This window comes from Scyliorhinus torazame, chromosome 15, assembly GCF_047496885.1.
Source record: "Scyliorhinus torazame isolate Kashiwa2021f chromosome 15, sScyTor2.1, whole genome shotgun sequence".
In the NCBI taxonomy this organism is placed as follows: Eukaryota; Metazoa; Chordata; class Chondrichthyes; order Carcharhiniformes; family Scyliorhinidae; genus Scyliorhinus; species Scyliorhinus torazame.
This window is the reverse complement of record NC_092721.1, coordinates 211,586,074-211,601,387: the sequence shown is the minus strand read 5'-3', so window position 1 is coordinate 211,601,387 and position 15,314 is coordinate 211,586,074. Positions and strand designations below refer to the sequence as shown.

The following is a 15,314-nucleotide window of genomic DNA, read 5'->3' as shown; positions in this document are numbered from 1 at the left end:
GTACCTATCCAATAGCTGCTTGAAGGTCCCTAATGTTTCCGACTCAACTACTTCCACAGGCAGTGCATTCCATGCCCCCACTACTCTCTGGGTAAAGAACCTACCTCTGATAACCCTCCTATATCTTCCACCTTTCACCTTAAATTTATGTCCCCTTGTAATGGTTTGTTCCACCCAGGGAAAAAGTTTCTGACTGTCTACTCTATCTGTTCCCCTGATCATCTTATAAACCTCTATCAAGTTGCCCCTCATCCTTCTCCGTTCTAATGAGAAAAGGCCTAGCACCCTCAACCTTTCCTCGTAAGACCTACTCTCCATTCCAGGCAACATACTGGTAAATCTCCTTTGCACCTTTTCCAAAGCTTCCACATCCTTCCTAAAATGAGGCGACCAGAACTGGACACAGTACTCCAAATGTGGCCTTACCAAAGTTTTGTACAGCTGCATCATCACCTCACGGCTCTTAAATTCAATCCCTCTGTTAATGAACACGAGCACACCATAGGCCTTCTTCACAGCTCTATCCACTTGAGTGGCAACTTTCAAAGATGTATGAACATAGACCCCAAGTTCTTTCTGCTCCTCCACATTGCCAAGAACTCTACCGTTAACCCTGTATTCCGCATTCATAGTTGTCCTTCCAAAATGGACAACCTCACACTATTCAGGGTTAAACTCCATCTGCCACTTATCAGCCCAGCTCTGCATCCTATCTATGTCTCTTTGCAGCCGACAACAGCCCTCCTTACTATCCACAACTCCACCAATCTTCGTATCGTCTGCAAATTTACTGACCCATCCTTCAACTCCCTCATCCAAGTCATTAATGAAAATCACAAACAGCAGAGGACCCAGAACTGATCCCTGCGGTACGCCACTGGTAACTGGGATCCAGGCTGAATATTTGCCATCCACCACCACTCTCTGACTTCTATCGGTTAGCCAGTCCGTTATCCAACTGGCCAAATTTCCCACTATCCCATGCCTCCTTACTTTCTGCAGAAGCCTACCATGGGGAACCTTATCAAATGCCTTACTAAAATCCATGTACACTACATCCACTGCTTTACCTTCATCCACATGCTTGGTCACCTCAAAGAATTCAATAAGACTTGTAAGGCAAGACCTACCCCTCACAAATTGCTGACTATCCCTAATCAAGCAGTGTCTTTCCAGATGCTCAGAAATCCTATCCTTCAGTACCCTTTCCATTACTTTGCCTACCACCGAAGTAAGACTAACTGGCCTGTAATTCCCAGGGTTATCCCTAGTCCCTTTTTTGAACAGGGGCACGACATATGCCACTCTCCAATCCCCTGGTACCACCCCTGTTGACAGTGAGGACGAAAAGATCATTGCCAACGGCTCTGCAATTTCACCTCTTGCTTCCCATAGAATCCTTGGATATATCCCGTCAGGCCCGGGGGACTTGTCTATCCTCAAGTTTTTCAAAATGCCCAACACATCTTCCTTTCTAACAAGTATTTCCTTGAGCTTACCAATCTGTTTCACACTGTCCTCTCCAACAATATGGCCCCTCTCATTTGTAAATACAGAAGAAAAGTACTTGTTCAAGACCTCTCCTATCTCTTCAGACTCAATACACAATCTCCCGCTACTGTCCTTGATCGGACCTACCCTTGCTCTAGTCATTCTCATATTTCTCACATGTGTAAAAGGCCTTGGGGTTTTCCTTGATCCTACCCGCCAAAGATTGTTCATGCCCTCTCTTAGCTCTCCTAATCCCTTTCTTCAGTTCTCTCCTGGCTATCTTGTATCCCTCCAATGCCCTGTCTGAACCTTGTTTCCTCAGCCTTACATAAGTCTCCTTTTTCCTCTTAACAAGATATTCAACCTCTCTTGTCAACCATGGTTCCCTCACTCGACCATCTCTTCCCTGCCTGACAGGGACATACATATCAAGGACACGTAGTACCTGTTCCTTGAACAAGTTCCACATTTCACTTGTGTCCTTCCCTGACAGCCTATGTTCCCAACTTATGCACTTCAATTCTTGTCTGACAACATCGTATTTACCCTTCCCCCCCAATTGTAAACCTTGCCCTGTTGCACGCACCTATCCCTCTCCATTACTAAAGTGAAAGTCACAGAATTGTGGTCACTATCTCCAAAATGCTCCCCCACTAACAAATCTATCACTTGCCCTGGTTCATTACCAAGTACTAAATCCAATATTGCCCCTCCTCTGGTCGGACAATCTACATACTATGTTAGAAAAGCTTCCTGGACTCACTGCACAAACACCACCCCATCTAAACTATTTGATCTAAAGAGTTTCCACTCCATATTTGGGAAGTTAAAGTCACCCATGACAACTGCCCTGTGACTTCTGCACCTTTCCAAAATCTGTTTCCCAATCTGTTCCTCCACATCTCTGCTACTATTGGGGGGGCCTATGGAAAACTCCTAACTAGGTGACTGCTCCTTTCCTATTTCTGACTTCAACCCATACTACCTCAGTAGGCAGATACTCGAACTGCCTTTCTGCAGCTGTTATACTATCTCTAATTAACAATGCCCCCCCACCCCCACCTCTTTTACCACCCTCCCTAATCTTATTGAAACATCTATAACCAGGGACCTCCAACAACCATTTCTGCCCCTCTTCTATCCAAGTTTCCGTGATGGCCACCACATCGTAGTCCCAAGTACCGATCCATGCCTTAAGTTCACCCACCTTATTCCTGATGCTTCTTGCGTTGAAGTATACACACTTCAACCCATCTCCGTGCCTGCAAGTACTCTCCTTTGTCAGTGTTCCCTTCCCCACTGCCTCATTACACGCTTTGGCATCCTGAATATCGGCTACCTTAGTTGCTGGACTATTTAACTTCGCACACCGATGTCACTACACCATAAGACCATATTGTGGTGATTAAACTTTTTTTATCCACAGCGCTAGAGACTTGAGCCCAATTCCCGGCTTGGGTCACTGTCTGTGCGGAGTCTGCACGTTCTCCCCGTGTCTGCGCGGGTTTCCTCCGGGTGCTCCGGTTTCCTCCCACAGTCCAAAGATGTGCAGGTTAGGTGAGTTGGCCACGATAAATTGCCCCAAGTGTCCAAAAGATGTGCGGGGTTTTGGTTTTGGGGATATGTGGGGGAGTGGGCCTAGGTAGGGTGCTCTTTCGAAGCATCGGTGTCGACTCTATGGGGTGAATAGCCTCCTGTACTGTCAGGTTTCCATTAAAGTGAGACATTACCATGTACAGGAATGGAATACTTTCTATTTTGCACTTTATGTTCCAAAGTGAGGTACTGCACGGGGGTTAGATACATAGTAAAGCTCCCTCTACACTGTCCCCATCAAACACTCCCAGGACAGGTACTGCACGTGGTTAGATACAGAGTAAAGCTCCCTCTACACTGTCCCCATCAAACACTCCCAGGACAGGTACAGCACGGGGTTAGATACAGAGTAAAGCTCCCTCTACACTGTCCCCATCAAACACTCCCAGGACAGGTACAGCACGGGGTTAGATACAGAGTAAAGCTCCCTCTGCACTGTCCCCATCAAACACTCCCAGGGCAGGTACCGCGCAGGGTTAGATACAGAGTAAAGCTCCCTCTACACTGTCCCCATCAAACACTCCCAGGACAGGTACAGCACGGGGTTAGATACAGAGTAAAGCTCCCTCTACACTGTCCCCAGCAAACACTCCCAGGACAGGTACAGCATGGGGCTAGTTAGAGAGTAAAGCTCCCTCTACACTGTCCCCAGCAAACACTCCCAGGACAGGTACAGCACGGGGTTAGATACAGAGTAAAGCTCCCTCTACACTGTCCCCATCAAACACTCCCAGGACAGGTACAGCACGGGGTTAGATACAGAGTAAAGCTCCCTCTACACTGTCCCCATCAAACACTCCCGGGACAGGTACAGCACAGGGTTAGATACAGAGTAAAGCTCCCTCTACACTGTCCCCAGCAAACACTCCCGGGACAGGTACAGCACAGGGTTAGATACAGAGTAAAGCTCCCTCTACACTGTCCCCAGCTAACACTCATCTATAACTGGATGGAAATTACTGAAATAAATTTTACTGTCAGCTGGTTGAAGTGCCCTTGGTTCCTTTGACTTTTGCTGGATTCTTAGCTTCTTTGCGTGTTTATTTTGATGGGACTTAAGAGCCTCCTTGAGTTTTAAATCGAATGTTTGAAATCTATGTTCACTTACTACAGGATCTGTGGCTTCAACTATCTGATATTCGCCGGTCGTCTTCATAATTACGTTGGTTTCAAAATCTCTCAAATTCAATATGGGAAATTTAAATCTTTTAATTCAGTACAATCCCTGCAATTGTGCTGACTTAGATACTCGTTCTGTTTGTAAGACTGAAACAGTTGGGTTCTGTCACTTCCACTGATTGTCAAAATGCAGCTGTAAAGGTTGCACTGAATAGGCAAATTCATAGAAATGGGCATCGGATGTTTGCTCCAATTGAGAAATAGAATCTGAGTTTTGTTTCAAATTGTGCACAAGAAACTTTTTAGAAATGTTTTCTGGATGAGCAGTTGTTAGAATTTGAGGGCAATACACCCCATGCCACATTGCTGATTTCTGGTGTGGTGATACGAATGTAGCCAACTTACTGCCTCATGTGCCTTTGGGTCCCATTTGTACAGGTAGGCAGGTTCCCCGAGGCGGGAATCTGTGCTGCTCTCGGGTCCAGTAACAGGAGGCACGGTGTTTCCAGCTTCGTTATAGCAAGTGGCACAGCCCCAATCAGATTTGTGGTCCCAGAGCTGTTCCTTCATTTAGGTGATTTGTACCCCCTGCGGTGGAATGATTGACATAATTACTGGACTTCTTTGAGGCGATAATTGTTATGAGATTGGGTCTGCAGTGTAAGTTGTGTGCATATGATTATCAAATGTGACGTAAAATGCTGCATACAGTGTTCAAGTGTGCGACAGCCTGGATAGCAATTGGTTAGGGCAAGCAAAGAGTCATGGTTAATGTTTATTCGCACTGGAGTATTACAATGAGTGGTGGCAGTAGAATCCATAATCTGTGTTAAAAGAGAAGTGGATAACTAGGAAAAAGAGAAATTAGCGAGAGGGTTTGAATATCGGAATCAACATTATTTACTGGAATTGTAGAGTAAAGTTCCCTCTACACTGTCCCCATCAAACACTCCCAGGACAGGTACAGCACGGGGTTAGATACAGAGTAAAGCTCCCTCTACAATGTCCCCATCAAACACGCCCAGGACAGGTACAGCACTGAGTTAGATACAGAGTAAAGCTCCCTCTACACTGTCCCCATCAAACACTCCCAGGACAGGTACAGCCCGGTGTTAGATACAGAGTAAAGTTCCTTCTACACTGTCCCCACCTGGAATATTGTGTATACAAAGAAGAAAGAAAAGTACAGCACAGGAGCAGGCCCTTTGGCCCTCCAAGCCTGTGCCGCCAATGCTGCCTGTCTTATCTAAAATCTACACTTCCGCGGTCCGTATCCCTCTATTCTCGCCATGTGTAGTTTTGATGTCCTTATCTGAGGAAGGATGCTCTTGCTGTGGAGAGGGTGCAGCGAAGGTTTACCAGGCTGATTCCTGGGATGACGGGACTGTCCTATGAGGAGAGACTAAGTCGGTTAGGATTCTAATCATTGGGGTTTATAAGAGTGAGAGGGGATCTCACAGAAACTTATAAAATTCTAACAGGATTAGACAGGGTAGATTCAGAAAGAAAGTTCCTGATGGTGGGGAGTCCAGAACGAGGGGTCATAGTTTGAGGGTAAGGGACTGAGGTGAGGAGAAATTTCTTCATCCAGAGAGCGGTGAATCTGTGGAATTCACTCCCAGAAAAAGTAGTTGAGGCCAAAGCGTTGTGTGATTTAAAGCATGAATCAGACTTAGCTCTTGGGGCTAAAGGGATCGAGGGATATGGGGGGAAGGCGGGATCAGAGTATTGAACTTGATGATCAGCCATGATCATAATGAATGGAGCAGGCTCGAAGGGCCGAATGGCCTCCTCCTGCTTCTATTTTCTCTGTTTGTACGAAAGGCAGGGAATGAGGATAAGCGGATCTCTCTCAGCGGGTCCATTGCAAATGGTTTCACAAAACTACAACAAAATACATTTCGAAATCAAAATTAACTGAGAATTTTGCTTTACCCATTTTTGAGAAATATAGAAAATCACAGCAGGTGTTGGACATTAGGCCAATCGATCCTCATTCTACCATTCACTATGAACATGACTATTCCGCTATCTCATACTCCAGCGCTGTCCCCTTCCCCCAGACAACTCCCCTCTCCCCATACCCACATATCTCCCCATGCCCCTCTTACCCTCTCGCACCCTCGTACCCTCTCCCGTACCCCATTTACCCTCTCCCGTACCCCTCTTAAACTCTCTCGTACCCTCTCCCGTACCCCATTTACCCTCTCCCGTACCCCATTTACCCTCTCCCGTACCCCATTTACCCTCTCCCGTACCCCATTTACCCTCTCCCGTACCCCATTTACCCTCTCCCGTACCCCATTTACCCTCTCCCGTACCCATCTTACCCTCTCCCGTACCCATCTTACCCTCTCCCGTACCCCTCTTGCCCTCTCCCGTACCCCTCTTGCCCTCTCCCGTACCCCATTTACCCTCTCCCGTACCCCATTTACCCTTTCCCGTACCCATCTTACTCTCTCCCGTACCCCTCTTACCCTCTCCCGTACCCCTCTTGCCCTCTCCCGTACCCCTCTTGCCCTCTCCCGTACCCCATTTACCCTCTCCCGTACCCCATTTACCCTCTCCCGTACCCCATTTACCCTCTCCCGTACCCATCTTACCCTCTCCCGTACCCCTCTTACCCTCTCCCGTACCCCTCTTGCCCTCTCCCATACCCCATTTACCCTCTCCCGTACCCCTCTTGCCCTCTCCCGTACCCCTCTGGCCCTCTCCCGTACCCCTCTGGCCCTCTCCCGTACCCCTCTGGCCCTCTCCCGTACCCCTCTGGCCCTCTCCCGTACCCCTCTGGCCCTCTCCCGTACCCCTCTGGCCCTCTCCCGTACCCCTCTGGCCCTCTCCCGTACCCCTCTGGCCCTCTCCCGTACCCCTCTGGCCCATTCCCGTACCCCTCTGGCCCTCTCCCGTACCCCTCTGGCCCTCTCCCGTACCCCTCTGGCCCTCTCCCGTACCCCTCTGGCCCTCTCCCGTACCCCTCTGGCCCGCCCCCCGTACCCCTCTGGCCCGCCCCCCGTACCCCTCTGGCCCGCCCCCCGTACCCCTCTGGCCCGCCCCCCGTACCCCTCTGGCCCGCCCCCCGTACCCCTCTGGCCCGCCCCCCGTACCCCTCTGGCCCGCCCCCCGTACCCCTCTGGCCCGCCCCCCGTACCCCTCTGGCCCGCCCCCCGTACCCCTCTGGCCCGCCCCCCGTACCCCTCTGGCCCGCCCCCCGTACCCCTCTGGCCCGCCCCCCGTACCCCTCTGGCCCGCCCCCCGTACCCCTCTGGCCCGCCCCCCGTACCCCTCTGGCCCGCCCCCCGTACCCCTCTGGCCCGCCCCCCGTACCCCTCTGGCCCGCCCCCCGTACCCCTCTGGCCCTCCCCCCGTACCCCTCTGGCCCGCCCCCCCGTACCGCTCTGGCCCGCCCCCCGTACCCCTCTGGCCCGCCCCCCGTACCCCTCTGGCCCGCCCCCCGTACCCCTCTGGCCCGCCCCCCGTACCCCTCTGGCCCGCCCCCCGTACCCCTCTGGCCCTCTCCCGTACCCCTCTTGCCCTCTCCCGTACCACTCTTGCCCTCTCCCATACCCCATTTACCCTCTCCCGTACCCCTCTTAAACTCTCTCGTACCCTCTCCCGTACCCCATTTACCCTCTCCCGTACCCATCTTACCCTCGCCCGTACCCCTCTTACCCTCTCCCGTACCCCTCTTACCCTCTCCCCTACCCCTCTTACCCCCTCCCGTCCCCCTCTGGCCCTCTCCCGTACCCCTCTGGCCCTCTCCCGTACCCCTCTGGCCCTCTCCCGTACCCCTCTGGCCCTCTCCCGTACCCCTCTGGCCCTCTCCCGTACCACTCTTGCCCTCTCCCATACCCCATTTACCCTCTCCCGTACCCCTCTTAAACTCTCTCGTACCCTCTCCCGTACCCCATTTACCCTCTCCCGTACCCATCTTACCCTCGCCCGTACCCCTCTTACCCTCTCCCGTACCCCTCTTACCCTCTCCCCTACCCCTCTTACCCCCTCCCGTCCCCATTTACCCCCTCCCGTACCCCTCTGGCCCTCTCCCGTACCCCTCTGGCCCTCTCCCGTACCCCTCTGGCCCTCTCCCGTACCCCTCTGGCCCTCTCCCGTACCCCTCTGGCCCTCTCCCGTACCCCTCTGGCCCTCTCCCGTACCCCTCTGGCCCTCTCCCGTACCCCTCTGGCCCTCTCCCGTACCCCTCTGGCCCTCTCCCGTACCCCTCTGGCCCTCTCCCGTACCCCTCTGGCCCTCTCCCGTACCCCTCTTGCCCTCTCCCGTACCCCTCTTGCCCTCTCCCGTACCCCTCTTGCCCTCTCCCGTACCCCTCTTGCCCTCTCCCGTACCCCATTTACCCTCTCCCGTACCCCTCTGGCCCTCTCCCGTACCCCTCTGGCCCTCTCCCGTACCCCTCTGGCCCTCTCCCGTACCCCTCTGGCCCGCCCCCCCGTACCCCTCTGGCCCGCCCCCCGTACCCCTCTGGCCCGCCCCCCGTACCCCTCTGGCCCGCCCCCCGTACCCCTCTGGCCCGCCCCCGTACCCCTCTGGCCCGCCCCCCGTACCCCTCTGGCCCGCCCCCCGTACCCCTCTGGCCCGCCCCCCGTACCCCTCTGGCCCGCCCCCCGTACCCCTCTGGCCCGCCCCCCGTACCCCTCTGGCCCGCCCCCCGTACCCCTCTGGCCCGCCCCCCGTACCCCTCTGGCCCGCCCCCCGTACCCCTCTGGCCCGCCCCCCGTACCCCTCTGGCCCGCCCCCCGTACCCCTCTGGCCCGCCCCCCGTACCCCTCTGGCCCGCCCCCCGTACCCCTCTGGCCCGCCCCCCGTACCCCTCTGGCCCGCCCCCCGTACCCCTCTGGCCCGCCCCCCGTACCCCTCTGGCCCGCCCCCCGTACCCCTCTGGCCCGCCCCCCGTACCCCTCTGGCCCGCCCCCCGTACCCCTCTGGCCCGCCCCCCGTACCCCTCTGGCCCGCCCCCCGTACCCCTCTGGCCCGCGCCCCGTACCCCTCTGGCCCGCCCCCCCCGTACCCCTCTGGCCCGCCCCCCGTACCCCTCTGGCCCGCCCCCCCGTACCCCTCTGGCCCGCCCCCCCCGTACCCCTCTGGCCCGCCCCCCCCGTACCCCTCTGGCCCGCCCCCGGTACCCCTCTGGCCCGCCCCCGGTACCCCTCTGGCCCGCCCCCGGTACCCCTCTGGCCCGCCCCCGGTGCCCCTCTGGCCCGCCCCCGGTGCCCCTCTGGCCCGCCCCCCGTACCCCTCTGGCCCGCCCCCCGTACCCCTCTGGCCCGCCCCCCGTATCCCTCTTACTCTCCTCCCGTATCCCTCTTACTCTCCTCCCGTATCCCTCTTACTCTCTCTCCCGGGGGCTGCGGGGAGGGGGGGTAGGGGGAGAAGAGAGCTGGGGGCTGTGGAGGGGGGGGTGAGAGCTCGGGGCTGCGGGAGGGGGGGGGGGGGGGCTGCGGGGGAGAGGGGGAGACCCTGGGGTTTGTGGGGGGAAAGCCTGAGTGCTGTGTGGGGGATGGGGGTGGGTGAGAGCCTGGGGACTGCTGGGAGGAGAGCCTGGGGGCTGCAGGGGAGAAGGGGGGGCTGTAGGGGAGAGGGGAGTGCCTCGGGGCTGCGGGGGGGGTTAAGCCTGAGGGCTGTGGGGGGGATGGTGGGGAGAGAGCCTGGGACTGCTGGGAGGAGAGTCTGCGGGCTGCCGTGGGCGGGGGGGGGGGAAGAGAGCCTGGGGGGTGCGGGGGAAATAGAGCCTGGGGGGTGCGGGGAGGGGGAGAGAGCCTGGGGGCTGTGGTGGGGGGGGGGGGGGGTGGAAGAAGAGAGCCTGGGGGGGGGGGAAGAGAGAGAGAAGAAGAGAGCCTGGGGGCTGGGCTGGGGGGGGGGGGGGGGGGGCGAGCTGGCGAATGGGACTAGCTTCACATCTTTTTCAAAGAGCTGTCACAGGCTCAATCAACTAAATGAACTCCTCCCCCAGTCTCAGACAGTACTCCTTCCTCAACCAAAACTATTTGAAAGCAGATGCATTGGCTACTCCCCCGTCATTGTTGTGTTTGGCATCCTAATAAGTGCAAAGTTGCTGCCTACATAACGATGACTGTACTTCAGAATTATTGTATGTGAAATTCTTAGAAATTTTAAAGAAAAGGGTAAAGAAAAAAATGCATGAAATGTACATTATTATTTCCAAGGAAGCCCTAGTGGTACAGTGATAGCGTCCCTAACTCTGGACCAGAAGCTCTGTGATCAAGGCCAAGGCACTCGGGATCCTTCCGCCACTTACCCAGTATTCTCCAAAGGGAAAAAGTCAGAGGATCAGAATCGGCTTTTAGCAATACATGCAAATCTATTGAATTGCTTAAGACAGTGCACAAAGAGAGGCTAATGTTTCAGATATGGAATCATCAGGAGCTGTGGGCGAGAGGCTGAGCAGATTTCTCCATTTTTGGGGGGCAGATTCTGGTGTCCCAGAACACATTAGGAAATAGAGCCAATGCCATCCACTGTTTGTGTTGAAAGGGTTTGTGAGGGATTGCTGCAAGATTTTACATCAGCCACTAAATCGGCTGCAAACATGTATAAATCCATTAAATGAACTGCAAGTGAGGCATGGTTTCACAGGTCTTAAATCTGCTGCGCTTTATATATCTTGGGAGGTTGGTTATACTAAAAGGTGCATGAATTTGCAGTGAACGATGGGCCCAAGAACCTCCATAATCTGCCATCTAATAGACCTGGACATTAACTGCTGCTACTGGTTGCTATTTCCTTTCTGTCTTGCTTTGCGCCATAGATTACTGAGTGATCATTGTTTAAAACAGTTAACAGTCTGGATGGATTGTTATTAGTAGTTATCTGTAGTTGTCAGGAAGGATTAATTCTATGTCCTGTCTATGTTTGATTGTTTGTCCTTTGCAGGATAGTTTGTGGCTAAGCAGAATCCTATTAATATCCCATTTCCTGTTGTTTTTCCTCTGTTAAATGGTGCACTCAGCAGACCAGGGTTCATTACATCTCAATATGACATTCTCTCTCTTCACAGATGAAGCGAAAGTCAGAGAATGGCCTTGATGTGCGAGCGCTGTCACCGGGAAAGAAACTGTGCAAGGGGTCAGAATACTCCAGGTACTGACGGGAAAGAGCTGCAGCATTGGCCAAGTCTCCTGACCCACTGTGTGCTTTAACTTGCTATCTTTGTGACTTGATGTTTTCTGTGACTGACCGCAATGGGTGTGAAATGAATGGATTGGTTCAAACATTCCTCTGATGCCAAAAGCTTTGGTTTACTGTAAGAACATTCACTTTTCCAAAATTTCTGCAACACTGGATTGCTGATATCTGAAAATCCTGTTACACATTAACAAAGCGAGTGCATCAAGAACAAAGTTCAAGGAGAATATAACCTCCAAGAATTAGGAATTTGTGCCTTAATATTAAGAGTAGTATGCATCCTACATAATACAGCTCACCAGTTTAGAAAATCTTAATGTTTTAATACTTGAATTTATATTTTGCCAATATTTCAAGCAGGTCACAAATTAGTTAATTGGATGTGGACGTCCCTGGCTGGGCCAGCATTTATTAACCTCGAACTGAGTGTCTCGCTTTATCATTACCATTGCACAGGGCCGTTGAGTCACCCACATTGCTGTGGGTCTGGAGTCACATGTAGGCCACACCAGGTAAAGGTGACAGATTTTCTTCGTAAAGGACATTCGTGAACCAGATGGGTTTTTACGACAATGGACAATTGTTTCATGGTCATCATCATAGAATCATACACTTCCTACAGTGCAGAAGGAGGCCATTTGGCCCATCGAGAAAATAGAGGTAGGAGGAGGCCATTCAGCCCTGATCAGCCATTCATTATGATCATGGCTGATCAAGTTCAATACATTTAATTCAAATTTCGCCAGCAACCGTAGTGGCAGTATCCTGATTTCTGGATTGCTAGTCCAGTGACAATGCCACTGTGCCACCACCTCCCCATATGCATACACCACAGAGGGCAGCACGGTGGCACAGTGGTTAGCACTGCTGCCTCATGGCGCCGAGGTCCCAGGTTGGATCCTGGCTCCTGGTCACTGTCCTTGTGGAGTTTGCACATTCTCCCTCTGCTTGCGTGGGTTTCACCCCCACAGCATAAAAGATGTGCAGGTTAGGTGGATTGATCACGCTAAATTGCCCCTTAATTGGAAAAAATGAATTGGGTACTTTAAATTTCTTTTTTTTTTAATGCATACACGTTATAGGGGAGGCTGTGGCAGAGTGGGATTGTCACTGGGCGCCCAGGGTGATGCCCTGGGGACCCGGGTTCCAATCCCACCAGGGCAGGTGGTGAAATTTGAATTCAATAAAAATAAATACCTGGAATTAAAAGTCGAATGCTGACCATGAAACCATTGTCGATTGTGGTAAAAACCCACCTGGTTCACTAATGTCCTTCAGGGAAGGAAATGTGTCACCTTTACCTGGTGTGGCCTCCATGTGACTCCAGACCCACAGCAATGTCCTCCGGGATGGGTAATCGATGCTGGCCCAGCCAGGCGGCAAACATTCCATGAGCGGGAAAAAGAAATCTCCAGCAGCCTTGCTGCAGTGTATTGTTCCTGTGTAAATGCCTACATTCCTATCCTTACTGCTGGACCAGACTACTTTAGAGCTCTCAAAAACACATTTGTTCTTGGAAAATTATTTTCAAATAGCAGCTGAAGTTGTTCTGATTGTCCTGCTGGGTGATTTTCACATCACGATAGAGTGGGTACTTACCTTGCCGACCAATATGCTTCACGGAAAGCCAGCTTCTCAAATCCCAGTTCGCCATTTGCAGCCAGCGTGGACTCCGTTGCATCCCCAGGATGTCGATAGTCGGGGATCCAGCGATGGTAATGATTGGATGTCATGGGGCAATGGCTAGATTCTCTCTTGTTGAGTATGTGTCCTTCTGATGAAAGAACGGTCATTGATGAAGCAGCTGAGAATGGTTATGCTTGGGACACTACCCTGAGGAGCTCCTGCAGCGATGTCCGAGGACTGAAATGACTGACCTCCAACACCCCCAAGCATTTTCAATGGTGTTAGTTATGACTCCAACCAGTAAAGATCACCCAACTGGCAATCATTGCTCATAGTCACAAGTAACCAAGGCCTCTTATGTTACTCATGGGTGACTAGTACCTGTGGGAATGTGCCGAAGGAGCATTAAACACTTTAATGAGAGGTAGACAGAAACGTGGTTTAAATGTCTTTCCATGCATGATGTCCAATGGATAAAGTGTGGAAAGTAAATCCAGATTAAACATATGCTCATCATAATGTGTCAGATCAGTAGGTAATGTGCGAGAGCAGCTAATGTTTGCTGACATGTCTGGTGCTGTTCCCCAGCTCTTGCGTAGGTGATGGGATGTGGAGGAAGATGCTGCAGCCTCGCATCAGCTGGTGTCTTTTCTATTTTTTATGAAATTATCGAGCTAGAGAATGTGAGCTGCATGTTAATCACAATCTGTTGCTATTGCGATCCAGTACAAGTGGTGTGTGTTGCAAGCTGAAGTTGGTTTTAAACCCACACCAAAGCTTTAATATTTGAAAGATCTGAATTAAACAGAACAAAACTCTGATTTTGGATAAATTTGAAAATTTGGACTAGAAAATCTGAATAAATTTGATCATTTTTGCAGGTTATTTTTTTCTCACATTGGTCCTTGTGTCTCAACAAACACTCCTGATTAAACTCATTAGAGTAAATGTTCATCTGTATGGCCTCCCAGCGCACAGGCAGCATGGGTCAGCTGCCGATTAAGCTCCTATCATGCCCCAGACATGCGATTTAAACTTGTCCATTAGCAGCATTTCCTTCACCCATGTGAGGCATTCCCGAGGCCTCGCCAAAAAAAAGGAGATCTATTGGCAGATGTAAAATGCTGTTCAACCATTATAAAGAAATAAATCCAACCTGGGGATCAGTCACGTCTCTGTTTCCTTTGCTGACAGCTCTCTATCTCCCTGCATAAATACGGCCACGACATTTGGAGATCTACGGAATGGCAACATCCCAGGCCAGCATCGGAGACGCATTACTTCAGTGGCGCCTCCATCAGATCTTCAGGAATGGCTTGGCATGTTCCAGGTATGTACACAGCGGAATCAACTTGGGATGGAGTGAGCAGAAAGGTGCACACAGCTGTATGTGTGTGTGCTGGCCAACCCAGATTTGTTGTTTGGGATGACACAGGAGGTGGGGGCTATGTTCGTCAGTGGGGGAGTGGGACTTTGCCCAGGTACAATAAGGAATTTTGATGTAAATTGTTACTCTAGATTTGCTGTCTTAACTGTGAAACAATTGATGTCTAACTTTCCACTGAGGCTAGTACAAATGTAAACCTGAGGGATTGCTGAAAATGATTGCGGCTCAATGACTATTATAGAGGAGCATGTCAGGAGCAGCAGAAGGCATATCTAAAAATGAAGTAGTTTTGGGCAGTCCTTCCGGTTCGAGGATAAATTGTTTCCGCTCCAGTTTGATGGGTTCTGAGGTGGCAGATAATCCAATGCTCGACCTGCAAGACTCTGCCATAGTTGGGGCAGGTGGTACTTGGGGCTGGGGAGATTAGATCATCATAGCATCTCTACAGCGCCGAAGGAAGCTATTCAGCTAATCAAGTCTGCAGTGATCTCCTGAAAGAGCACCCCGCCTAGACCCACTCCCCTGCCCTATCCTTCCAACCCCACCTAACCTGCACATCTTTGGACAAAAAGGGTAATTTAGCATGAGGAGTCTGGGTGCTTAGAGAAAGATCCATTTTGTGATATGGAGTTGACAGTGACCTGAAGCTCAATTTTGAAGTGAACATGCATCATCTGCATATTAAAACACAATGACTGAGATTGGGATGCAAAAATGAGATGCCAATCTGGTGAATTAGCAATTTCGGAATAGGTTGTTCGACCGAGCAAAGCGATCTCACAATCCACAAATCCGAGGAAAACCTACATTCCTGCGCATACCATTCTGAATGGTAGTGGACAATTAAACAATTATTGGGGAGGTGAATAGGCTCAGTGAACATCTCCATCCTCAATGACAGCTCAACATGAGTGCATAAAACATTTGCAGCCACCTT

At 51.8% G+C, this 15,314-nt stretch overlaps 1 protein-coding gene and 1 long non-coding RNA gene across 6 annotated transcripts in view; one reads left to right on the top strand and one right to left on the bottom strand.

The window, feature by feature from the left end:
• Nucleotides 1-13,101, bottom strand: part of LOC140392178 (uncharacterized) — a 123,760-nt gene extending 110,659 nt beyond the window's left edge. Inside the window, exon 1 of the long non-coding RNA XR_011935256.1 lies at nt 12,964-13,101. This is a non-coding gene — a long non-coding RNA (uncharacterized lncRNA). The remainder of the gene's footprint in view (nt 1-12,963) is intronic.
• LOC140392177 (F-box/WD repeat-containing protein 7-like) overlaps nt 1-15,314 on the top strand; it is a 321,680-nt gene that overhangs the window by 234,723 nt on the left and 71,643 nt on the right. For all 5 annotated transcript variants that reach the window (XM_072477557.1, XM_072477556.1, XM_072477555.1 and 2 more), the window contains 2 exons: nt 11,237-11,319; nt 14,185-14,320. In XM_072477557.1, coding sequence (XP_072333658.1) covers nt 11,237-11,319; nt 14,185-14,320 — 219 coding nt within the window. The remainder of the gene's footprint in view (nt 1-11,236; nt 11,320-14,184; nt 14,321-15,314) is intronic.